The 26,631-nt window shown below is 38.2% G+C and overlaps 1 protein-coding gene and 1 long non-coding RNA gene across 2 annotated transcripts in view; one reads left to right on the forward strand and one right to left on the reverse strand.

Annotated features, from left to right (window-relative positions):
• The first annotated feature begins 218 nt into the window (after window positions 1-218).
• The window catches only part of PALMD (palmdelphin), a 51,926-nt gene continuing 25,513 nt past the window's right edge, over window positions 219-26,631 (forward strand). Inside the window, exons 1-3 of the mRNA XM_004385712.2 lie at window positions 219-709; window positions 19,418-19,498; window positions 25,092-25,216. Coding sequence (XP_004385769.1) covers window positions 665-709; window positions 19,418-19,498; window positions 25,092-25,216 — 251 coding nt within the window. The 5' untranslated portion in view covers window positions 219-664. The remainder of the gene's footprint in view (window positions 710-19,417; window positions 19,499-25,091; window positions 25,217-26,631) is intronic.
• LOC111822249 (uncharacterized) lies at window positions 7,124-10,525 on the reverse strand. Its single transcript, XR_002825535.1, has 3 exons — window positions 10,350-10,525; window positions 10,015-10,114; window positions 7,124-7,462 (listed from the first exon to the last, which is right to left on the reverse strand). It is a non-coding gene; the product is annotated as an uncharacterized LOC111822249 (long non-coding RNA).

The raw sequence follows: 26,631 nt of genomic DNA on the forward strand, positions 1-26,631 counted from the left end.
AAGGGGGGGACAGCCTGACATAAATCTATCACTATATTAAGTTCTAAAATAACTATAGAATTTTTTATTATTATCTAAAGCCAATTGGAGAAAGGCAAATAAGTGACTTGGCACTTTTGCCCCAGTCAAGGTGAATCGCTCTGTGTAAGCTCTGGAGCCAAAGTGCAGGTAAACTAACTTTGTAGGAACACGCGCAGACCCACACGTACAGGGAGAGTTGTGTGTCGCTAGCGCAGAGACTGATTAAACACTCAGCGTGCTGGCAACCTGTGCCACTCCCAGAAAATAATGAATTGGGTACGGAACAGTTAATAAGAAAATGTGCCTTGCTAACTGCGCACATTACAACAAAGAGCTGGCAGCTCCTGAAGGAAGAGGGCTTGTGCTGCTGCCGTTCAAACTTGTCAGTCAACTCGTGCCAGCAGCCTCAGCGTCTCCTCCCCAGCACACACTCATTACATGTGTCTGTCTGGCCTCATCTGTGCATCTGCTCACAGACGCTCCTGACAAGTCGGGAATTTCTTCTTTTCTCCCCTGGTGGAAAGAAGAGCGGATTCCTCCCTGCCTCTCCTCTGTCGCCCCCACTCCGATCCCCAAGGAGGCTCCTTGCTGTATGGTAGCTTTGGACTTCCTTCCCCGGGCTGCCTGTCCTTGATTTTCTAGAATGGAAGAAGCTGAGCTGGTGAAGGAAAGACTCCAGGCCATCACAGTAAGTCTGCATACAGTTACAACTCATTAAGGTGGTTGCTTAGAGGCCCGGCAGACGTGTAGCTAGCTTGTCCCTGCCGCCGCTGAGCCCCTGTAAGTGGAAGAACAGAACTGTCAGCCCTCACAGACGCTTCTCTGCTTCTCTCTTAACCCTTTGTGACCCTCTGGGCTTCGGCACCTGAGCGCAGGACAAACGTCCTTGATTTTCACAAAGACTGTGCCTACGTTTTAAACAGCCATCAAATGCAGTTTGGTTAACTATCATTCACCTTCTGTGTACCTTAGAAATGCAGTCCTCTCCTTAAATTTATATTTAATGGACATTAGCTCAAAGATCCCCAACTTGAAAACTTTCTTAATCAGTGAATAAAAAAGCTATTTTTTTTAAACAGTAGGAGAAAGAAAGAAATTAAAAAAAAAAAAAAAAAAAAAACCCATGACCTGAAACTTTTTATTCTATGGTGTGGTGTATGTATGTAGTTTCTGGTAGCGTGTTCCAGAAAACCTAACAGAATTAAAAGGAATGTTGGTGCACTTCAGCTAAGCGTTAAACAAGGGAAAAGTAGGTAAAAGCACGTATCAGATTAATTCTAAGACATCAGTTTCCAGCAGAGTCACAAACTGAATAAGATCCTGGTAAAGGAATGCAGTGCACGCAATGGATTTGGAAACTATTTTGTTAATACCGGGAAGGAAAATAGTTGCATTTTTTATGTTTGTTCTGGGAAAGGGTCAAAGCAAGGAATGAATTATTTTCCTGAAGTGATCCAGCTTTTTTTGTTTCAATTTCTATAAAAACCCTGCATTTGGCAGTAACCTGGAAATCTATGGTACAATCATTTACCATTAACTACAACTTATGATGTAATTTTTTTTAAGGAAAAATTCTCTGGAAATTGACCCCCCAATTTCTCAGCATTTTTTGCCACTGAAATTACCTGTCAGAAAAAAAAAAAAAAAAAAAGAGTACTTTAAAAGCAATTAATGCTAAATCAGAGTGGGTAGTAGGATGTTTTTTTTCTTCTTTTCTCTTCAAATCTCCATAACAAAAATAATGCAAATCCCAATTTAAGATTCTTATTAAATGGATACAATTCCTCAGTTCCACCCAGAAAGCAGTCAATAAGTTGCAATGTTTTCTTAGCCAGTGGTAAGGAACCAGGAGTCCACTGATAAGATTGGCAACTTTCAATAAGACAATGCTTTTTTTAAATGTCTAACTTCTAATTAATATGTTTTCCTTTCTTCAGAAAGCCCTGGTTTAAATTGTTTATTTTGTTTTGTTCTTTTTCTGTCATTAAAGTCAGCCACAGTTTCAGCTGTCCTGTTTGAAGGGACAGGAACTTCGCTCCGCTCTGTTGTTTTTGGCGTGGGCCTTTTACATTACAGCTGTTGTCTAAAGGTTACTTTATTAGTCTATGTGAGCTGTGTGGGTACAAGCTCCGCTTCTTCTAACGCTTCTATCTCTTAATTAACTAAATGAAATCTTAAACGTCCAGTGAAATACACGAGTAGCCCCTTGTTTGCTCCACGTTTTCATTTTTGAATCAAGACACACCCTTGTTTAAACCTTATTTCTTCCAACACACCTTATAACTCCTACTGAAGCAGCACATGTTCTTAAGAGACAGCCGCGTACAGTTATTCAGAAAGACGAGAAATTTTCACTGAGCGTTCCAAATGCAAAAAGAGCTACAACAAGAGCCATAATGCTTAAAAGCAGACAGGAGAGTAAGTAGGTTCCTGAAGATACAGGTGTGTGATTTTTTGATGATATAACTACTTTTTGGATTATCCTACTAGCACACACATATATGCCACTAGAAAGAATTAAGCAAATCTCTGAAGTAAGATCACAAGGTAATTCTGTCTTAGAAGTAAAGTACTTGTGTAAAGGTTGTGAGAGGAAAAAAAATTGGAAAGATTATAGGAACAAACTGTCCACTACCCTAACCTCTCACCAGAGTAAGGCCAGTGACTTTTGTCACCACCTAGAGGAAAAATGGAGCAGTAGTGTGTCCATGGAAACAACACATCCACTCATCTCCCTCCGGGACACACTAGGAAATGCCAACTTTCTCCACCCCTGCTTTACCGAGGAAGCCACCTCAGCTATTCCCTGCCTGCCTGCCTGGGAAAAGGCAAACACATAGTATCCCAAGAGTTTGCAAAGAATATTTCATCTTTGGATACACTCAAAACCTTCAGAATTCCTGACCTGGACTAAAACTCAGAGACAATTCTCTCATTTTAACTGTTTTCATCCCATTCTTTTGCCAGGGGATCATTTTTTGTATACTTCAAGACAAAATTATATGGCAAAATTGTCAGATGTACCCAGACACAGAAACTCACAGACTTCATTTTGAAGGAAAAAAACAAAAACTGTTATACTCTAAGACCTATTTAATTTTTGTACTAAGATTTGTTTCTCCAATCCCTGGCTATAGAATGAAATAATCTTTACTGTTTGTATTTATTCCACTTGGCTTCGAGGGTCTAAAAAGTCATTATTTCTACTGTGAGGAATTTAGAAAACAAATGTATATGCATATAACTTGACAGAACCAAGTGTCAGTCTTACTGTTCCTCTAAAAAAAAAAAAAAAGATTAAACACAATAAGTAGATGGAATGTGACACTTAGACTCGCTAATTGAAAACTAAATTACGGTGACAGTGTCATTCATTTCTCATATCATTCAGCTGAATTTTAAATTAGTCAGAAGACTTCTCAAAGACTTAAAGAGAATAAAGACAAAAAGAAAGAATACAGAAACTATTGTTTAAAAGAAGGCATTTAAGTTTGGGGGTACCAAATATGTATTCTATTTTATAAAATTACTTATTCTCATGCTCCTCCTTCGTTACTTTATCCACATACCAACTCTTCCTTTACTAAATTAACAGTCAAAGTACCCCTGAGCCAGAGAGTTCGGTTCCTGACTATAATTCAAAAACAGTGCTCCTTCAAACTGAGCAAATTTTATCTTTCATCTTTTAAAAGTCTCTTGAGGGTCTTTCCAAGTTAGTAGATATTTTAAGAAATAGCTATTTTTATACAAAAAGAGAGCTATTAAAATAGATTAGTTATTTGAAATTCACTTTTAATATTAGGTTCAGTGGTAGATTCTCATCTTATGTGTCGGAGACCTGGGTTCGATTCCCAGCTAATAAACCTCATGCTTAGCCACCATTAATGGAAATTTATGTGTTGCTATAAAGCTGAACAAGTTTCAGCAGGGCTTCCAGACTGACAGAAGAAAGCCCTGACAATTTACTTCCAAAAAATCAGCCAATGAAAACCATATGGATCACAATGGTCAGATCCTATTGTGCATGGAGTCACCTTGAGTCGGAAGCCAACTTGACGGCAGTTAGTAACAACAGCACTTCCAATACCAATGTCTCCAATATGCTCTGGAAAGAGTAAGGCGAAGGACTGAATATGTCACTGACAGAATTATTCCTACAGATTCCCTCTCTGGGAGTAAACATGACCTACGCTGAAGAACAAGTACAGACATATAGGTGAATTCTCTCAGAAATAGAGGGGAAAATTCCCTTAGAATCAGTAATACTCCATACACTATTGACATCCTCCTCCACAAAGAACACATTGTCTTATTATCTCCATCCCTACAGTGGCCTTAGAAAATACTGTTACCAAATAGTATGAGGACGTTCAGACTGGAAAACTCCTAGATCTTAAACTGGCTAGAGATGATAGACTCACAAAAATAGTCCTGTTTGAGGGGTGAGCTCAGAAGAATTCTGAGAACTGGAATCAATTTGTAGAGAACAGACCCAGCTGGGAAGAAGAGGGGTGAGAAGAAATCTGACATTTTGCTTACTTTAACTGTTAGAAATGTGTATTATCAACTCATTTTCTCATCCCTTTATTCCATTAATGGCTATTAAGTATCTACTATGTGCCAAGCCTTATGTATTTAAATGAAAATACGTAAAATAAGGGGAATCAAGAGTGAGATTAGGAGTGGGTTGAAATTTTAAATACAGTGGTCAGGGTGAGTCTCATAGAGGGGGTGACATTTGAGCATATACTTGAAGGAAGTGAGCTTCTGTCAAAAGTTAGACAACAGTAAAAATCACAAGTACAAGCACCTGCCTAGGACTGACTTCGTTTTGGAAAGGAGTCATATAAAGTCCTGATGCTGGAATTTTGAGCAACTGAGCCAGATTTGCCAGCAAAAGCTGCTCGTGACACAGAAAAATAAGGGGCTCTCACATTGCCCTAGATCTACTCCCTGTGTCTTTTCACTCCCAAAGAGTTTCTTCTTGACTTGTAAATATAGGAGCATGGGAGGCAAAAAGCTCTTTACATAAAGCACAAACCTACCCGATGCAGAGATAAATATTGAAACAATAAGATAAATACAGTTTCTAGTTACTTCTTGAGCATTTGTTCCCCGTTACTGAGCACTCCACCTCATCTCATTCCCTTTTTGTCAATATCTGAGATTCTCTAAGAGTTAAGACATTTTATGACCCAAAAGAGGCTACATAATTAGTGGGGCCCAGTGTAAAATGGAAATGTGGGACCCCTTCTTCAAAAATTATGAAGAATTTCAAGATGGTGATAGCAGAACATTAAACCAAGTGCTGGGAACTTCTGAGCATGGTGCCTTGTATGACTGCACAGACCACATGCCCGTAAAGCCAGTCTTGCTTCTATATCCCAGCCTGGCCACATACATAGTTTTTCTATTAATTCTACCTGCACAAGTAAGAGAGTAAGAATGAGAGCAAGCCAGTTGGGAACTTGACCAAGGGTAGATAGACCTTAAACATGTATTTGGGTCATTGTGTTATTTAGAGTTCTAAGGACTTCGTAAAGTATAATGGCTAAAAGAATGCCTAATATTCCGTTGTTAGCCAACATACCTCATGATGTATGACACAGTTACAGGAACAAGTTCCAGTTTGTCATGAGCATCCAAAGACATTCACATAAAAATGACACATGGAGATGTAGGAAAGCCCAATGCCAGATTATTCAAACAATAAAACCTCCACACAATTTTCCACGGTGCTGTACTGAAATTACATGTTTCTTCCAGAGAGGGAAAGGTTTCTTCAAACAAATGTGCTATGCCACGTTTCTTTGCCAAACATAATAGCCCATAAAGAAGACCATGCAATGAGGTAAAATAATTTTGATAGCTCATTAAGGAAACTACTTTTTTATAATAGGGGACGGTTTTTCCAGTGTGCTACAGAGTGATAATGCTACTTTGCAAAGCCCTCTACTAACAGGGATCCCCAGGAACTTTCTAAACATTACTGGGTGGTCAGAGGAAGAATCAGTTCTTGAGAAAACTGTGATTGAAATGAATCAGAGTCTAAATGTCTGACTTAAACAACTGAAGCATAGCTCAGTGCTAAAACTGAAACAGGATTTCTACTCCTAATCTCCAGACTCAAACTACCTAGCCTCTCTTCAAATAAGACAGAAATATTTTAATTTATTTTAATGACAGCAGTATTATTTTGAGAAGTGATTCCCTGAAAATTTACTGTCCCAAGAAGTTACTCACCAGGCACCCTATAGGATATCTTCTTTCTTACGACACCTTAGGAGCAGCAGTTTGAGTGAAATTTGTACTTAATGGTTTTTACATAAAACTCCAGTGACTGAGAGGATTCAGTCAAGCCACTTAAGACATCGAACTGGGTTATCCCCTGAAGCTCCATACGGAAATTAGGACTGGCTTCTGTCCTAAGCACAGAGTTTTCAATGTGTAACTGCATCAGTGATTGACATAGGGTGAGGCAACCCATTAAAATGAGCTACAACAGCTGTATGAAATTAGTTTATGCTAACAAACCTAAGATACAAAGAACATCAAAAAGAATTCTGAGATTAATAACAATAATTACAGCACCTTATTTTTACATAGCACTTGTGAGGAGGCAAGTCCTTCAGACAAGCCAGGCCGCCATGGTTTTCTCCGTTCCTCTCCCTGCTGGCATCTTTAGGCCTCAGAACACACCCTACTGAGGCCTCAAGTTTGTACAATTAAGAAGATACAATTAGTCATGTAGTCTGGGGGTGTGAAATAGCTGGGAGAGGAAGTTTTCTTCGTCTCCTCAGCTATGGTGCTAATGGGCAGCATACGTAGCAGTAAGCTTACAGCCCACCTAAGTGAACCTACCTAGCCAGGGTGAGACTAGCAGAAGGTAGGCTTCCATTGTGTCCCTCAGCCATGATGCCAGGTGGAGGGCAGGCATGGAAGAATCTATATCCACATGGACAGTTTCCAGAAGCCAGGGGGGACGTGTCATGTAACTGTCCCATTTAAGTCTCCCACCCATGACACAAAGTGGGATGTACATGGAAAAGTCATCATCTCTGCCCGGACAGCTTTTATTCCAGAGGACACTACTCACCTGTTGTATACAGTCTACTTTTATTGTAAGTGATAAAAGCTACTTTCCATGTGCTGACTTGTGTTCAGGCTCTGATCAGAAGGACGAGATAGAAGTGGAGCAATCTATAGTAGTTATTGGTGCCCTTTTTCTAACGGCCTCCTCACTGTCTAGAAATCAGCTACAAGCAGATTTGTCATGTTGCACCTCAGGTTTGGTGAAGCAAAACAGGGTCTGATGGTGTTGTCTCTCATCATTTATCATTTAAAAAATTTTTTTTAAACTTCCCATTGTCTCATGTGTACAAATAGTCCTCTAGGTATTTTCTGAAGGAGGTTTTTCCATCCCAATTTATACGTGGAAAACCTGAGGCCAAAAGAAGTTAAGAGATTAGTTAAATGGCAGAACCTGAATCTGATTTCCTACCATAACATCACAGTAAATTCTAAAAATATCAAAACCACAACTCTCACCCTCATTCAGAACTTGTTCAGATTATATAAATTGTTCACATCTTATAAACAGAGTTTGAAGTGGAGCAAAGAAAAGAACTTATAGAGGTTCTGCTTCATTTAACCACTTTCCAACCCAAACCAGTCCTTCACCCTCTGTCAGGGATTGAATTGTGTCCCAAAAATATGTGTCATCTTGGCCCGGCCATGATTCCCAGTATTGTGTTATTGTCCACCATTTTGTCATCTGATGTGATTTTCAAATGTGTTGTGAATCCTACCTCTGTGATTTTAATGAGGCAGGATTACAGGCAGTTATGTTGATGGGGCAGGACTCAATCTACAAGATTAGATTGTATCTTAAGTCAATTTCTTTTGAGATATAAAAGAGAGAAGCAAGCAGAGAGACATGGGGACCTTAAACCACCAAGAAACAAGACCCAGGAGACTAGAGCATTCTTTGGACCCAGGTCCCTGCACTGAGAAGCTCCTCAACCGGGGTAGATTGACAAGGACCTTCCCCTAGAGCCAACAGAGAGAGAGAAAGCCTTCCCCTGGAGCTAGCACTCTGAGTCTGGACTTCTAGCCTCCTAGACTGTCAGAGGAAACGCTGATGGCGTAGTGGTTAAGAGCTATGGCTGTTAACCAAAAGGTCAGCAGTTCAAACCCACCAGCCACTCCTTGGAAACTCTATGGGGCAGTTCTGCTCTGTCCTATAGGGTCACTATGAGTCGGAATCGACTAGACGGCAAAGGAGTTTTATGGGTTTAGACTGTGAGAGAATAAATTTTTCTTTGTTAAAGCCACCCACTCGCGATATTTCTGTTATAGCAGCAGTAGATAACTAAGATGCCCTCCATGATCTCTTCCAACCTTCCCCAATTGGCCAGGAGTAGAAATGGGAAAGAAAAAAATATGGTACCATTTCAGAAGTTTGTTCTTGCTTTAAAATGGGTGGGGCATAATCAAAGTCGTTTTTCAGAGCATTCAATTTTCCTTGCCTTCATTTACCTCCTCGCATTCACTCTTCCCTCAAGCCACGGCTTCTGAACAGTAAAGGCACCTTTGCAGCTCTTACAATTCTCCAAACACTCAACTCTACACTAGCTGGAACACCACACACACACACACACAAACTTCCTGAATGAATGAATAAATACTATCAAGTTGAAAAGCTGGGGAAAGCTAAGGATTGCCTGGTCGGCTAATAGTTTTGTTTTGTTTTTTTTTTTCATTGAGGGTAGAGTTGAGTTTACCATCACCTCTTGATTACTCAGAGACTGTGTGTTTGTTTTTGTGGTTGTTATGGGTTGAATTGTGTCCCCAAAAAAATATGTTGAAGTCCTAACCCGTGGTACCTGTGAATGTAAATTTATTTGGGAATAGGGTCTTTGCAGGTGTAATTTGTTAAATTAACAAGAGGCCATGCTGGAGTAGAGTGGGCCCTAATCCAATATGACTGGTGTCCTTATAAGAAGAGAAGAGATCCAGAGGGAAGCTGACCATGTGAAGATAGAGGCAGAGATGGAGTTATGCTGCCACAAGCCAAGGACACCTGGGGCTACCAGCAAGTAGAAGAGGCAAGGAAGGATCTTCCCTTAGAGCATTCAGAGAGAGCATGGCTCTGTCGACACCTTGGTTTTGAACTTCTAGCCTCTGAAACTGCGAAAGAATACATTTCTGTTGTTTTAAGCCATCCAGTTTGTGGTGCTTTGTTACAGCACCCCTAGGCAACTAATACAGTTGTTTATCCTTTTCTTCTTTTCTCACTATTCATTAGAACAAACAAGAAAGCACAGACAAAGGAATAAATAGTAGAGCACAAACTGTGCTCTTTAGATATCTGTTAGAATTTGTTACAAGGTTGGGAAAGAAGAGTAAAATAATGAATAAAATGAGGTTTTGAAAATTGGTGCTTTTCAATTCACCCTGTAAGTCAAACCCCTGTCCAATTTCCACTGCTAATTTAAAGAATTGGGCTATTTCAAAAATAGATATAGAAATAATCATAGAGTTAGGAGAAAACTTAGAAATTTCTTCGTCCACACTCCCAACCAATGCAAGAACCCTCTTTACACCACACCCAGAAGATGTTCACCCAGCTTCCCCTTGAACACTTTCAGTACCAGGTAGATTGATTCCTCCTAAGACCATCCTAATTTCATTTTTTAAACTTCTGATTTATAGTGTGCCAGAATCTGGTTTCCTTTAACTTCTACCCAGTCATCATGCCGGAAGCCACTGAAGCCATACAACTGCTTTTTCTGGACTTCAACCATTCTTCATGTCACGGGCTCATTTGAGACATTCCAGAATGTCAGTGTCACTCTTAACATTTGGTGCTAAGAGTTGGACAGAACACTCTGGCCGGTACAGAGTCCCTTGGCATTGTAACATCCTTTCTTGGAGAATTGTATTTGTAAGTACATATTTGGGAAGCAATAGAAAATGAGGTAAAAAAATCACCTTTGAGTTGTAGAAAATTAGGTTCAACATCAGGCCTACCACTGGACCAGCTATATAATGGAAAAGTTGATAAATTCTGTCATCCTTAGTTTCATCATCTCTAAAAATGAGGATAATAAGAATTGACTTGAGAGTTCAGTAGTCAGATACAAAATGAATTAACAGAAATCAATAGCTTTCTGTAAAATAGCAACAATTAGTTAGAAAATAAAATGTTAAACTATCGCATTCCTAACAACTACAAAATAGAAATTTGTTAAGGTCTAGAAATAACCCTAATAAAAAAATGTGCAGTAATTGTATGAAGAAAGTTAAAACTTTATTGAGAGACATACTGTGTTTGACTGAAGAAACACAATCGTTCTGGAGGTGAAGTTTGAATACAGAAAAGCTGTCGTTTACTTCCAAATTTATTTCTAGGTTTAATGCAATTCCAATGGAAATTCTCTAAAGAGGCATTCTCACTGCTGGAGGCAGCATGAAAGTGTTACAACTTCACTGCAGGACAGTTTGGCAATTGGTATCAGAAAACTCAAAAACTGTTTTATCCTTTGACCTAGAAATTCATGACAAGGAACATTTCCTAGGGAAAAATAATAGATGCACAAAAAGATCAATGTCCAAAGATGTTCATAACAGAGCCCCTTCTAATACCAAAAAGTGGAAACAAATGTCCAAAATAAGGGATTAGTTGAATAAGTATGGTACGTATATATGATGGAATAATATGCAATGCAGCCCCTAAAAATTACAGCTTAGAAGACTAATGACATTCTGCTCATATATATTAAAGAAATAAGTCAGATTACCATATGTAAAAATAATTGCAATTTTATATGAACCATAGTGTGTCATTTATATCGCACAGGTATAAATCATATATAGCAGTAATGATCTTGGATTATCTCTGAATAATGCCCATTATCATTAAGACAAAATTTGAAATTCCATCAGTGTGTGTAGTTTTTGTTTGGTTGGTTTGGCTTGGTTTGGTGGAGAGTAGGGAAGGATAAGGAATGGCTTGAATTCTCTACTGTTTTTACTGGAACTTAATAAAATGATTCCAAAGTCCAACTGGGAAAATAAACTACTACCATTAATGAAGCTATTTTTGATAAGTAATTACTGGATCTCATACGATAAAAGATATTAAAATCATCAAAGTAGTAGAAAAAGATATTTCAGTACTTCAGAAAACACCATAAATAAAAGTTAAAGACAAATGAGTAAAGAAAAATTTTTTTTAAATATTTACAACTAATCTGGCAAACAAAAGATTACTATTCCTAATTTAAAGAGCTCTTACAAATTGATTAGTAAATCGCTAATAGACCAACAGAAAAATAGGTACACATCACAAACAGGCAATTAAAAAAATAATTAACACATAGCCAAGAATAATATTTGACCTTACTAATAACTAAATAAGTGCTCACTAAAACATCAGTGAAATACTCTTTTGTCCTATCAAATTGCTAAAGTATTTTTTACTTGTAATATTCATAATTAGTACGAGTGAGGTGATGGTCACTGCTTTGTGGGATATAAGTTAAAACAAGTTTCCATTTAAGTGTTTTACCAATCAGCATCAGAACTTTTAAAATATTCATACCCTTTACTTGGTAACTAACTTGCAGAAATCTATCCTAAGGAAATAATCAGAGAAAAGTGGTCATATATCTACACACAAGGATGTTCAGCCACACAATTACTTATAATAACATATTCAAAACAACCTAAAACGCAGAAAAAAAGGGGAATAATTAAGGAAAATATGATACATCAAGCAGTCATAAATTTTAATAAAATTTAATTACTTGGAAAATGCTCATGACATAATATTAAGTGAAAAGGTAGAACACAAAACTGGGGGTCTGGGCCTCCTTGTATGGTGTGTGCCTGTATGTTTGTCCAGGCATGTATATCTGTGGTTTGAGTGTATTTTAAAACAAATTGGAATAAAATGCACCAAAATGTTGACAGTAGTTATTTCTAAAGTAGTGGGAATCCAGGTGATTTTTATATTGTTCTACATAGTAGTCTGGATTTTCCAAATGTTCTACAATTAACATGTCCTACAAAGGATCATAACTTACATGTATCAATAATAAAATTAATCATTATTTGGGGTCTATCCTTCCTATCAGCCAAGATGTTTTGAAATCTTTATTTAGTCTTCTTTTTTTGCAGTGGGTCCAAAGCCTGGCTGATCATCTGAAGTAATTTTTGATAAAAAAAAGAATCTTCTGGACCAACCCCCACACCACCCGTGAAATTCTGATTTAGAAAGTTACGTTAGCATGTTTTAGTTTTCTATGTATCTTCTTACAGGGCACTATTGTTTTAAACATTAAAACATGTTCCAATAAATATTCCTTTCTTTTCACATTTCCACACATTTCTAAAAGAATAGAGTAAGAAACTTTGTCAGAAAAGCCTTGCTGAAACCAAGGTATACTGAATTCCTGCGATCTAGATATTTCATCCCTCAGTTTCTTCATCTGTGTAATGGGGATAAACACAAGTCACTGCATCATAAAGATCTGGATGAGATTCAATAAGTTGATACATTTTCATGTTCTTTGAATAGTTCCTGACACATAACAAGTTCTCAATAAATGTTAATTACTATTATAGTCATTGGAGCACTGGTGGTGCAGTGGTTAAGAGCTATGGCTGCTAACCAAAAGGTCTGCAGTTTGAATCCACCAGCTGCTCCTTGGAAACCCGATGGGGCAGTTCTACTCTGTCCTGTAGGGTCGCTATGAGTCGGAATTGACTTGATGGCAATGCGTTTGGTTTTTGGTTTTTATTACAATCATCATCATAATTATCATATGCAGCCTTGAAAAATTTTGCAAAAAGAAATAGTTTTAAATTGTTTATTTTTAATAATCCAATGCTATTCTAGATCACCCTTGTCCAAATACAACACTCCATTTAGTAACTCATTCTACAGCTTTTGCCAGGGGTTAACCAATGAGCTCATCAGTCTTTGAATATCCATAATTCACCTTTTTAACCTCTTCAAAAAACTGAAGCATCTGCCACTTTCAGTCTTCTGAGATCTCTTCACTTCATCCAAGAGTCCAAGGAAGTGACTTGATAGTTTTTTCTGTCACGCCTAGAAATTTTTCTGCTCCCTGAAATGAAACCCATCAGTCTGAAGACTAGAGCAGCTCTGTCTTCTGTGCTCTATTTCCTCTTGGGTTTTAATTTCCCTTTAAGCATATTTGTTTTGCCCTTTCCAGGATCAAGATTATTCTCCTTAATCAAAAATAAGGAAGCAAAATAGGAGTGTAAATAGTTCTACTTTATCTCTCTCATGTTAATATTATACTGTGTATCTCAGCAGTGGCCTTATTATTTCCCTCTTATCTTTTTTGCTCTCCGCTTAAATATAAATACATACTTTTTGTGCCCTCAGTGTTTTTTCACATACTTTACACGTCCGCATCATCCTGGATTGTTACCTTGTTTACTCTAATACAAATAGGTACCACCCTCTTTTCTTCATTCTTGGTTGTGTGAGCTCAGTGGGGAGCTTCCTGTGATGTTAAATTGTTTGAGTTTGTTTTATTTATAGTAATTCTCTTTCCTTCTTACGTAAGATCATTTTTGACTGTGTACCCATTTTTTTTCCTTTTGTCAATTGCACATGCCCCTGATCTATCTTCTTTCCTGAAATCTTTGACCCTAAAGTCTGTTGCCAACGAGTCGATTCCAACTCATGATGACTCCATACACATGAATAGAACTGTGTTCCATACTTAAATTTCATAAGTAGAACATCAGGCCTTTCTTCTGAGGCACCTCTGGTAGACTTGAACTGCCAGCATTGCTGTTAGCAGCAAAGCATATTAACCATCTGCACCACCCAGGGACTTTAATAATTATACTTATTTATAATTATACTTATTTTTATACTTATTTTTCTCCAAGAATTTTTTTTGTCTACTTTTATTGAAATCTAATAAACTTCTCACTATGCCCAGCATTATTTTCTAAGAGTGTTGTGGTATCATATCTCTTTCTTTCAAGGTTACCATTACTTGCACCAGCTCTGTCTTACTGGTACTACACCTGCTCCTCACTTACTGACTATCTCGTTAGCCAGCATTTTGCATTTATGACAATACTAAAAAAATCTACTATTTGACTATTTTGCACATTAATGACATACATCTGGCAGTAACGAACACCGAGGTAGAGGTGAGAGTAACGCTGGCTGTGATGATTAAGGTTATGTGTTAACTTGGCTGGGCGTCGATTCTCAGAGACTTGGCAGTCGTGTAATGATGTAATCATCCTCCATTTTGTGATCGGATGTGGTCACTCTCCATTTTCACATAACGTTGATTTTCGTGTAATGACCTGGTCTTTGGAAACTATGTTGATAAGTGAGGAATGGATGTAAATTCAGAATAGCAGCTTCTATTATAGTTCTTTTGAGACCCTGAGCAATAAGAAATGTCAGTGAAACTAGTTATAAACTTATGGGATACTTTGCTTTTATCAGAATGAACCTGAAAACAACTATTTAACTGATAGAATTCTCCAATCTTTGCTATAACTCATCTCTACCAATTTTGTCAATTGATTTAGGAAGACACCATCTATACTCTCTTTTTGGTCAGGTGGTATCTAGTATAGCAGTGCAAGATCACTTCTGTGTTTCTTTACTGTTATCCTTGCCTAAATGCTTGATACTACAATTTTCCTTTCTTGTGTGGAAATAAGAGCTCTGTACTGGAAATTAGAAGATCTGCTTACTAGTCATGGCTTTCCCACTAAATAGCTGTGCAACCTTATGCAAATCACTCAGCCTCTCAAGGTTTCAAAATCCTTACATGTAAAATGAAGCATTTAGACTACATGATCACTAAATTTCTTACCACTCTGAGCTATCATGATGCAATGATTCTCTTCACATCATTCTGGCCTTGTGCTCCTTATAAACAATCTGTTTATATGAAATAATGTGTGTCTTCTATTGTTCCTTTCAGTCACATATCCCAATTCACTAATTTCTATTATCTAATAATACCTGATTGACCCCAAAATAAACTTCTATGCAGGTTCCTTTCCTCTTTGCACCTTAAATGTAGGTGCTTCTCCAAGGATCTATCCTTAGTCCTCTTTTTCTTTTCACTAGAATATCTCCCATGGTGCTTTCACATAGTCTCTTGGTCTCAGCTATTCCTTTCAGAACTCCTACGTCTTTACCTGTGGCTCTCACCCCTTTTCTGATCTCTCTCCATCTGATATTCCAGCTACCTACTAAAGACATCTCAAAGTTGGTTGAAATTCATCATCTTCCCTCCCAGACTGTTTCTTCAGTCTCCTGAATTTCCTGTTTCTGGTAGTGATTCTGCTCTCCTCTCAGTTAGCTAGTCATTAAAGCCTAGTACTCATATTTGACCTTTTTCTCTCCCTGACATCCATATGTCATTGGTTGCCCAGTGCTGCCAATTTGATCTTCATTATATCTCAGACACCCATGCCCTCTGCTCCTCCTCCTTGTTGAGGCTTTCATGGACTTTTGCATGAGCTGTTGCAATAGCCTAACTGACTATCCCCTACAAGTTATCCCCATTTATTATCTACCATGAGACTACACAAAACTCCTAAAGACATGGTTTTGACTATATCATTCCCATCTCTCTGAAAACCTTTTATTGCTCCCTATTTCAATACATAAATAAATCCAAAGCTCCTTGTCCTGGCATTCATTATTCTCTAGCATCTGTCCTCATCCTATTAGTCTTATTTTATTTCCCACTACTCCCCACACAGCAACTTAAATCCCACACTTTGCTGTCCCAAATAATGTCTCAATTTTTTACATCTAAGCCTTTGCTCACATTGAGCTCTTGACTTGAATGTTCTTTCTCCCCCAATACCCAACTACTCCCCCAGCCACTACCCAACATACTCTACTCCATGCTATTTCAAACCTTTCCTAATCATATCAGCTAGAATTAACCTCTGCCTGCCTCCCCTCAACTCTCATAGAATGTTACCTGTGCCTCAGTAATGACATGTATCACTTTAGATGATAGTTACTTGCATATATGATTTTCTTTCCTTATGAGAATTAAGCTCCTTGTGGAAATCATCTATTTTTGAGTAATTTTTAAACACTGTACAGCTCCTAACATCATCTTAAACATAACAATTGTACATAAGTACCTAAGTGTTAGATAAATCAATAAATACATAATGCAGGATCAATCCTGCCTTCTCACAGAATTAGGTACATTAGAATATTAGCTAATTGTAGTCAGTAATATCTCTAAAGTACTCATACTCCTAACCATTTTGCTTACTTTTATCAAGTATACTGTTGTGATAATATCACTGGATCCTTGCTGTTGTTGTTAGGTGCCATCAAGTCAGCTCCAACTCATAGCATCCCTATGTACAACAGAATGAAACACTGCCCGGTCCTGAGCCATCCTCACAATCGTTGTGGTACTTGAGCCCATTGTTGCAGCCCATTGGATCATAGATGGTCTAAATAACTTCATAATCATATAGAATGAATAAATGAAGTTGCAAAATAATGAAGAGGTAGTTTTTTTGCAGAACTGGAGTTTGTGAGTGTCAGCTGTTAAAACAGGATGAGTCACACAGCTAAAAAGCTAGGTGATTGTTGATCCTTTGGTGAAGATGCAAACAGCAATATGAGTTATTCACAATGGTTAACATTAGTAACTACCTGATGTGCCAGTTTACAACAGCTGTTATTAGAGGTGCTCAAGTTCCTGGGGAAATTTTGGGAAGCAGATAGCATTTCACATTTATCTGTTCCATAATAATCTGGGAAGGAATGAGCTGACCATGACAACCTTTGTTACACTAGAAATGGAGCTAGATATACAATTTAAGGTAGACTTATAGTTTATTCTGCCATACTGAAACTAAGTTTTTGCCATATTATTTTTCAGTAACACTTATAGATCTCTGTGAAATGTGGCACACAGGTAATAATTTGCTGTTGATGAGTATCTTATGAGGAAAAAGTTCTATCATAAATTAGGATCGCACCTATAACATTATAAAACTGCTTTCTTACCTACCTACACTGATATGAGTGAGGCATTACATCACCTCTCGGTGACAAAACACGGGTATTACTTAGCAACCCTCGTATAGTACTCATGTTGTCAAAACACTTCAAGCACCTTGCCTCTACTCACAGCTTTCATTACCTTATTAGTACTAACCCCAGGATGAAACCAGTCCAAACTGGCAATCAGCAGGGGTGGGAAGGCATTGCTGAGAGTTCAACATCACACGTAGGTAATGTGCTCTTCCTTACGAGAAAGTTACAGCACCAACATCCAAGTTCCCAAAAATATGCTCCCTTGTAATGAGAGGCTCCACTCCTGCTGTTGTTGTCCCAGCACTGTCTCCAGGCCACAGTACTTCATGAAGGAGAGGACAATGAGGGAAATGGTGACTAGTCTGACCAAGTTCCCTCTCAGGGAAACAGCATAGTGAATTGGCTAAGCGTGTGGAAGCTGAACTCAAACTACCTGGGTTCAAACCCTGATTCTGCCACTTATTATCTGTGAGAGCCTGGATGAGTTAATCCGCCTTTCTGTTTCATCTCTTATAAAATGAAAATTATTATAGTATCTCTTTGTTATTATGATTATCAGGTGAAACAGTATGTGTAAAATCCTTACCAAAATATTGGCACAATACTTTAAATTACTAGTATTAGCTCAATACCGTGGAGAATTGGCTCACAGAGGTTTTCACTGCGGTTGTTCCTAGTGACCAGATTTCATCCAGAGGAAAGAAGTGATTCTGAAGACCCACACTTGTTACCTTGTTTGCTTATTTGTTTGTTTTTTTGCAAAAGAGCTGCTTTGGCATTTAAAAAGTAGTACTAAGTTACATATTTTTCTTATACGCAAAAAGAAATACTAAATAAAGTTGGGGAGTAACATGTTGTCTTTCTTTTAGTTAATGTACCTGAACTTAAACACCCACCCGCCCACCCCCAAGAAAAAGAGAGAGAGTTCTCTTCAAAGTAGCCACATCAGAAAGCCATGCAGTTATTTCAATAATGCTGCCAAATACTTTTGGAACTCTTCCTTCTAAATTACCTTCTGAGCCTGTTTCAAATTCTTTTAGATGTCTTCACTGGCAACAATTTTTTATCTTTTGGGAGTTTTCAATTTTGGTAGCAGATTTAAAACCAACTCTTACGAATGAGATGGAGGATCACGATAAATAATGTCACCTCTGGTCAAAAATAAAGAAATAAGGGCCTTTTTGTGTGGCTTGTAAAATTCCAGGCAAGGAATCTTTGAAGTGTTTCAGACCAATGAAAGCATTGTCAGAATTAGTGTGTTTCTTTCTGTGTGATTAATAGGTTATGTGTTTATTTATTTTTATTAAAGAAATATTATAGAGCACTGTGTCAAGCACTGTTCTGGGCACTTTTACATACATTTGCTCATTTAATGCCTATATTTTCATAGATAACCAAAAACCAAACCACGCCCGTTGCCGTCGAGTCTATTCCGACTCACAGCGACCCTATAGGACGGAGTAGAACTGCACCGTAAGGTTTCGGAGGAGCGGCTGGTGAATTCAGACTGCTGATCTTTCGGTTAGCAGCCATAGCTCTTAACCAGTATGCCACCAAGGCTGCCAAACCTACGTCTATATCGTATATTTTCTAACAAGTAAAATCCCTGTGCATTAATAATTATGCCTTCTGCTTTTTTGAGACAAAGCAATTTAAACTTGGTGAAAAATATTATATTTTTCCATGCTTCTTTGGTTGTTTTTTTTTTTTTTTACCTCTCCTAAAAACCCTCTTAGTGTTAACAAGCATTATCAGAACCCTTTCTCTGTCTTACCTACCAAGTAATACAAGGAGAAAATAGTCCCATCTTTTACATTCCTAGTTTTCTAATGATCCGTAAGCTATCCTGTTTTTCCACACAAATAGGCCTTTCACCCAGCAGCTTCTTCAGCCTTGTGCCAGAACAGTCTCTCTCCTCATAATGTTTCCTCATGCCGCCTTCAAAACTCCCTCCTAAAATTCAGTTTTTCCATTGCATTACTCAGTAGCTTAATCTCACTTGACTAATGGGGAGGCGAAAAGGGAAAGCAGGGAAAAGAAAGACATTAAAATATTTTTAAATCTCTTTGAAACCACATTATATATATGTATATATATATTTTTTCCCCCATTCAGCAAAATGCTTTGAATGTCTTACCTTACTCTCCTTTGCTTTGAAATTTAAGTTTCCAAAGCAGCTTCATACCAATGCCAAGAGCATATCCCTGGCCAGCCATTCAGATAATAACAACCCCAGGGAAACATATTTAAGTAAATTGAAAAAATGAATTATGCTGGAACTTTTTTTTATTTCAGGATAAAAGAAAAATACAGGAAGAAATCTCACAGAAGCGTCTGAAAATAGAGGAAGAAAAATTAAAGCACCAGCATTTGAAGGTAACTTATGACTTTAATTTCATTTCAAGTATCCTAAATGGCACTCAAATTTCAATAGTAAAGATGCTTTAGGAAGCAAAAATTTCAACGTAGTTCTCCTAACACTTTAATAACCATAGGGGAGGCAAACAAGCTAGTAATATTTGCATGAGATTAATACCTTCTAGCAAACATGTGGAAATTAAAAACCAGGTGCCTCCTTCATTACTGAATTTCCTCATTTTCTTGGGTAGCCTTGAGAATTCAGCCTTAAGAATTTGGCCTTCAATACAGTCTTGCTTCACTTCCCAAGGGACTGGATCCAACTAGGAAGTCCCTTTTGAATCGATGAAAGGCCTGCCATCCCCCAGGGGGTACAAAACAGACAAGTGTCTGGCCTGGTCAAGGATGCTTGAATTTAAAAGCTCAGTGCAATGAATCCAATGTTGTTTAAATATGGTAGAGTTCTTGTTTTGTTTTGTTTGGACTGAACATGAGATCATAGCCAGAAATAAACCTCCGTTTTTAAAATCAGACTTTACATCTTTCACTGGGTGTGGTCATTTTGTAACTAAAGCATATTGGGTTTCAACATTTTATTACATAGCTTAGTGACAGGATGCGACCAAATGACTAACAGGAGCTCCTTGTGAGCAAGCCCAAGCGGGAAACTACTACATCTGACAGGGCTGCTATCAATTGATTTAATAAATCTCAATGAAACAATGTGGCACGCCTGTGGGGTCTACAAATTTAAGTTCAACTTGCCAAATTCGGCTAAATCCAGACCGCCGATGGGGCAAGTAACCACCTCTGAAAAGAAACATAATTTAAGATTCCAATTAGCCTCAGTTCTCTGGACTCTGTTTCTCTTCTTTGCTCCTAAACAAGTTGACATTTCAGATATTTGATGGATAGCTTCAAAGTCCATAGTTACCTGCTCTCCTTACAGTACAAGTCACAGTAAATTTACATGAGTAGTGGACATAGCGAAGAAATGCAGTGTGTACTCCCAGAAATTCAATGAAAATTTACCAAGTGATTTCAATGCAATTCAAAAGAAATCAAATCGGCAACGATTTTGAGATAAGCCATTTCTGAGCCCAAAACTACCCCTTGCTCACTCAGTTTCTCTCTGTTTCTCTCTCTCTCTGTCTCTTTCATTCTCCCTCTGTGTCTGTGTCTTTCTCTAATACACACACACACACACACACACACACACACACTGAACTAATCACTTCTGAGTAAACTGATAGCTCTCTAGTGTTCAGCAATTGCTATCCTTGCAGAATGGGTGGTCAAATAGCAGTAGAGCTCACAGTAGCAGAAAAAGTTTAAATATCCCCTTAGTTCATTTTAGGAAATAATCTTCACATAGGAAAAATCTGACTCATTGAAAGGTCTATTTCTGAAATGGCATCTCAGTTTAATACATGCAAAAAAAAAAAATCCAGAAAGTAATAAATGATCTTCCCTGTAGGTCTGTATTCTGGAACCCAGGAGACCTCTTCTAATTCAGTCCCATCAAAATATGTACCATGCTCTGGGCTGCTCTACACAGTTGCACAGATTGTCCACTTAGCAGTAATCCCTTTAGTTTAACAGAAGTCTCTGTTAAAGTGTGGGATTTAAACTGAGTCTTAAATGATAAGAAAAATTTGTATAGGTATACATCAGCCTAATATTTAATAAACATTTATTTAGCACCTATTATGTACAAGGTGCAGGAGAACGATGTGGTAGTCTGTTTCGGTAAAGATTACAGCCTTGGAAACCCTATGGGACACCTCTACTCTGTCCTAAAGGGTCGCTATGAGTTGGAATCGACTCAACGGCAGTGAGTTTGGTTTGTTGATTTTATGTACAAGGTACAAAGCTGAACGTTAAGTATACAAAATAAATAAAATTCAGCCTTTGTCCTTAAAATGGTAACTGACACATAAACTTATAATGACATTTATACAGTGACGAATTCCATAAACAAGACATAAACTGCAAAGGGAACATAGAGGAAAAAGTGTCTGTTAGGAGGAGAAGTAAACGAGAGAGAGGTGGTGATATTTGAGCATTGAAAGATGAGCAGGAAGTTTCCAAGCGCACGAGCAGAGAAAAGGCATCCCATAGGGTGGGAATAGCATGAGGTAGAAAGTACCCTGGAGCATTCCGACAGGTGGGGACGTGCGAGGATAGGCCGTGGGGAAGAAACTGTATGCATGGGACAGTAGTACAGAGGTCCAGTGGGAGAGTCCAGCTGAAAAATCAAATTCCAGGTTAGCTCATTCTTGAGTAAGGCTGAGATTCACATAGGAAAGGCCCAGGACCTAGCTCCTCTGGGAGATGAGGCTAGGCGTTCATTAGCCTGGATTTACAAATCAGGTAACACCAACCCAAATCCTGGAGGTATAGACTAGGACATGTAAAAACAGTCCTATATTTCGGCTGTTATGGTGTCCCTGGGTGGCACAAGCAGTTAAGCGCTCAACTACCAGGCTCAACTACCAGGTTGACAGCTCGAACCCACCCACAGGTGCCTCCGGAGACAGACCTGGCGATCTGCTTCCCAAAAGTCACAGCCTCAAAAACCCTGTGGAGCAGTTCTACTCTGTACACATGGGGTCACCACGAGTCAGAATTGACTCCACAGCAACTAAAAGAAAAGAAATTTTTCATGGTTTCATATATTTCCATTTGAACACTGCAAAAAGTTTCCTGGGACATTTTGAAAATTAACATATACATGTCGCATAACCCACCGTCTGATATTCTTTAGCTCCTGAACCTGACAGTCATACTAATGATAGGCTGAAAAGGGAGTTTCCAGGGACATTGTTAGCATTCTAACATTCAAACAATTCTGACATTTGTGCCTTATAAATCTTCCTGTCTAGTAACATGATCACAATCTAATGCTCCCAGGAAACACAAACATACACTCAATCTAGATTTTTTTTTTTCTTTTCTGGAAGCACATGTAATTCATGGTAAGAAAAACTAATCCTATAGATTCCTACTGCAACTGCCGTGTAGAATGAATTATAGACGTGCTTCAGGAAAGCCTTTCCCTAAACAACTGCCAGAAGATCTTTTATCACTTGCCTGTCACTTATATTTTTATTTGGTTCATAGAGCTTTTGATTCTATATTGTTGTAAAATAACTTTTATTATATTTATTAGCCTTGCATACAAAAGCACAAGTCTCAACTGTGACATAAAAGCAAAACAAGTGTTTTGATCACCACAATAGGTTATTGTACTGTACCATTTTGACTGCACATCCAAATTGTGTACTTTGTATTTAACTGAGAAGAATTCTCAAGGAGAGGAATCAATTCATGAACTATTATTGTTGTTGTGTGCTGTCGAGTAGATTTCAACTCACAACAACTCTATATGACAGAGTAGAACTGCCCCATAAGCTTTCCTAGGAAGTAATCTTTATGAGAGCAGATCAGCAGGTCTTTCTCCCACAGAGCCACTGGTTGTGTTCGAACCACCAACCTTTAGGTTAGCAGCCGAGTGCTTAACCATTGTGTACCAGAGCTCCTTCACGAACTATTAAAATTATTCTTATTCCTAAACAGACAGAGAACCAAGATGTAGCCCCACATTAGCCTAATCAGGTCACAAGAATCATTGTCTGCTTTCTGTAACTCAGCATCATAAAACCCTTCATCTGAGTGTTCCTTATAGTTATAATAGTTATATGGGTGTAACTGGCTGAAACTACCCTTGTAGGTGGTTTGTAAGGACTGCAATTTACTTTGATAGGTGTCATCTGTCTTCTCTGCTATGCATTAACTATCTTCAAATTCCATCAAATAAAAATAAATTAAATTTATGATAAATCCTTAAAATGCTGATATACTCAGATTTCCGTGGCATCTTTGACCCAAGGAACTAAATGTTGACCTTTATTAATAATAATTACTGGGTCTGTGGAAAAACATTTTTGCAAACAGCTAACCACTATAATTAAATGTTAAGATAACATTGGGGAAAGGATCTCTGCTACAAGACTGAAATAATACAAACTGCATTTATGCTGTGTGTTGTCCACACGCAATCGCTGGAGACTCCGAAAAAGCCAATACACGTTTGATGATCCTTTCACAATTCATAATGGTTTAAGTGAGGCTACAGAGGGATGAGGTCGATATTCACTTAATCTCGTGGTTTTCAAATGGTGTTCTGTGCATCCCTAGGTTCCCAGGTCCCCTCACTGCTTGAACTAGAGCAATTATAGTTCCATGTAATATTATTGGTAATCACTGTAATATTGTGTTTTGAAAACCACTGCCTTAGTTAAAATAACCATCCTTTGATAATTATCTAGCACAACCACCTTGATGAATTTTTTTTAATCCAGACATAAAAATATTCCAGTAGTATAAATTCTAGTATCCTTTTAAAAAAGGCAGAAAGTTCTTCTTTCTTGCTCTTCTTTTAATTGTAGTGGAAGAGAAAGAAATCCTAGAGAATACAGAAAAGTTCCCATGCTTATTTCTTCCCCATGTTACACACAGTGAATCCTCAGTGAATAATTACTAAACAAATAATTTACAGAGGTAGATTTGATACACAGTGGCAGCACTTTAAAAAAAAAAAAGAAGAGGAATTCAAAATCTTTGAAAATAATGTAACTATTTCTGACAGCTTCTACTTGAGACATGGAATGGATGCTAGTAAAGCCCCTCCAAAATTTATAGACACCTGAGAAGAAAGGCCTGGCAATCTACTTCTGACAGATTAGCCATTGAAAATCCTATGCACAGTTCTACCCTGACACACATGAGGTTGCCATGAATCGGGATGATTGAACGGCAACTTTTTTTTTCTTTCGTTTGCTTTAAGTCTTCTTAGGTTCAGGTCAAGGAATTTAGTTTTTCATGCAAACTCGAAGGGATTTTTTTTTCTACACAATGAAACTTAAGCCTTTTTATTCTTAAAGTTAACAAAAACTCAACTCACCTGTGTTTAGACAGATCAGTGAATTTTGCAGATCATATTATTGGAATGAGTAGGGAGCTGAGCTTAAAGGACATCTAAAACCAGAAGAAAGGCTCCCAGAAGAAAGAGTAACTTTGAATTAGTTTGGAATACGATAGAAACCTCTTGTTTTGTCTACCATTCCGATCAACCTCACAAAAAATTTTTTGGAGCAGCTGCTATCTGCTATCAGTGGAGTGTACATCAAAATGGCTTCAAGGAGCTTTTTATTGCTTTGAGGACACAAGATACACACACATCAACCAGACAAATACCTGTAAAGACATCACACGATGAGGTCCCAGTATGGCCACTCCAACCACACAGTGCTGCATGATTCTGAAGTAAAAGAGCCCTTGGGTGAGGGTGAATGGGTGGGTAGGGTCTTCATAAAGGAGAGTCTGAACTAGACCTTGAAGGATAAATTAAACAATTAAATTACTAACAATTTTAAATTATTCATACTTCAAATCAGACTAAACCTAAGAATTTAAATACAGAAAGTGGCTGCAGAAGGAGGTCAAGGAGGGTGGAAAGAAGGAAAATATTCTAAGACATGAAAGCAGTAACAGGTTTTGCAAACTACTGGCTGATATTAGAACACATCTTTATTTTTCCTGATATCAGAAAAAGGCCTTGAGGGAGAAATGGCTTCTGGATGGAGTCAGCAGCGGAAAAGAACAGGAAGAGATGAAGAAGCAAAACCAACAAGACCAGCACCAGATCCAGGTTCTAGAACAAAGTATCCTCAGGTACGGCCCTCACTGAGATACCCCACAGCTACCTTTATCTTGGCTTTGTTCAGCATTGCATATATAAGAGCTATTCTCATTTTTAGGGGCACAATCAGACCTTCCATTTGGATGTCTCATAAAAACCAACTAAGAAAACACCAGGAGGCAACAATAGAAATTTCACTAGAAACGTCACCTGAGCATAGCAACCTAAGGTTTATTTTTTAGGTGTATAGTGGTGACTTGTCCGTACCTCTTTGAGCCTATTTCTTCATCTACAGGAAACCCTGGTGGCACAGCAGTTAAGAGCTACAGCTGTTAACCGAAAGGTCGGCAGTCTGAATCCACCAGGCATACCTTGGAAACTCTATGGGGCAGTTCTGCTCTGTCCTGTAGGGTCGCTACGAGTGGGAATCGACTCAACAGCAACCGGTTTGTTTGTTTTTTTGCGTTCGTCATCTACAAAATGGTAGTAACAATACCTATCAGATCCTAAAATACATGTGTTAAGCTGGCACGCGGTAGATTATCACAAAGCTTCTTCATAGTCCTGGCCCCCTCTCACCTCAGGACAAGTGACAGTTCTCAGGGTGAGTTTACACTGCACCTCCATTACACCTCTCCGGGGTCCTCCCCAGGCACAACCATGATATTTTGGAAGAGAGAATGGTATAGGAATATTTCACTCACATTTCCCCACTTCTATTTCACTGATTATTTGGCCACCATTGACTTCATTTCTAGATGCCTTTCCGTCCCCACCATGCACAATCAGTACCAAAACCAAAAAAACCAAACCCGTTGCCATTGAGTCAATTCCGACTCATAGCGAACCTCTAGGACAGAGTAGAACTGCCCCATAGAGTTTCCAAGGAGCCGCTGGTGGATTCAAACTGCCTACCTTTTGGTTAGCTGCCGTAGCTCTTAACCACTATGCCACCAGGGTTTCCACAGTCAGTACAGTGTGAGGCAACTTCTGGTATAACAGGTGAAGTTTTTTAATTGCCTCAGTTTACAATGAGGTATGAAAGAACTTTGGAAAGCTAAAATATAAAGTGAATTACTAGTTTTCTCACAAAACATAGACAGCATAGAAGAAACATGTGAGAAAGGACAGAATCATTTTCTTACCAATACATGGGAAGAAAACAGAATTTCTTATAGTATAATAATGACAATAATTTAGAGCCTAACCATCTTTGAAACACGGGTACCTTTCAAAACCTCCCTCGCTGCAAATTTATTATTTTTAGTGAAGATTACAGGAAAGACGTGGAAGATAAAAAATATTCAGTAGCTGAGTTAGGCCACATTTAGTCCATATTCACACATTATACAAACAGAATTGGGCCTAACATTGACAACATGGAAAAAAGCTTCGTTTTCAACTGATTTCCACTTTACTTTCTTAATTGCATGCACTTATATATTTA

The sequence above is a fragment of the Trichechus manatus genome, unplaced genomic scaffold (genome assembly GCF_000243295.1).
Source record: "Trichechus manatus latirostris isolate Lorelei unplaced genomic scaffold, TriManLat1.0 scaffold00144, whole genome shotgun sequence".
NCBI classification, from domain to species: domain Eukaryota; kingdom Metazoa; phylum Chordata; class Mammalia; order Sirenia; family Trichechidae; genus Trichechus; species Trichechus manatus.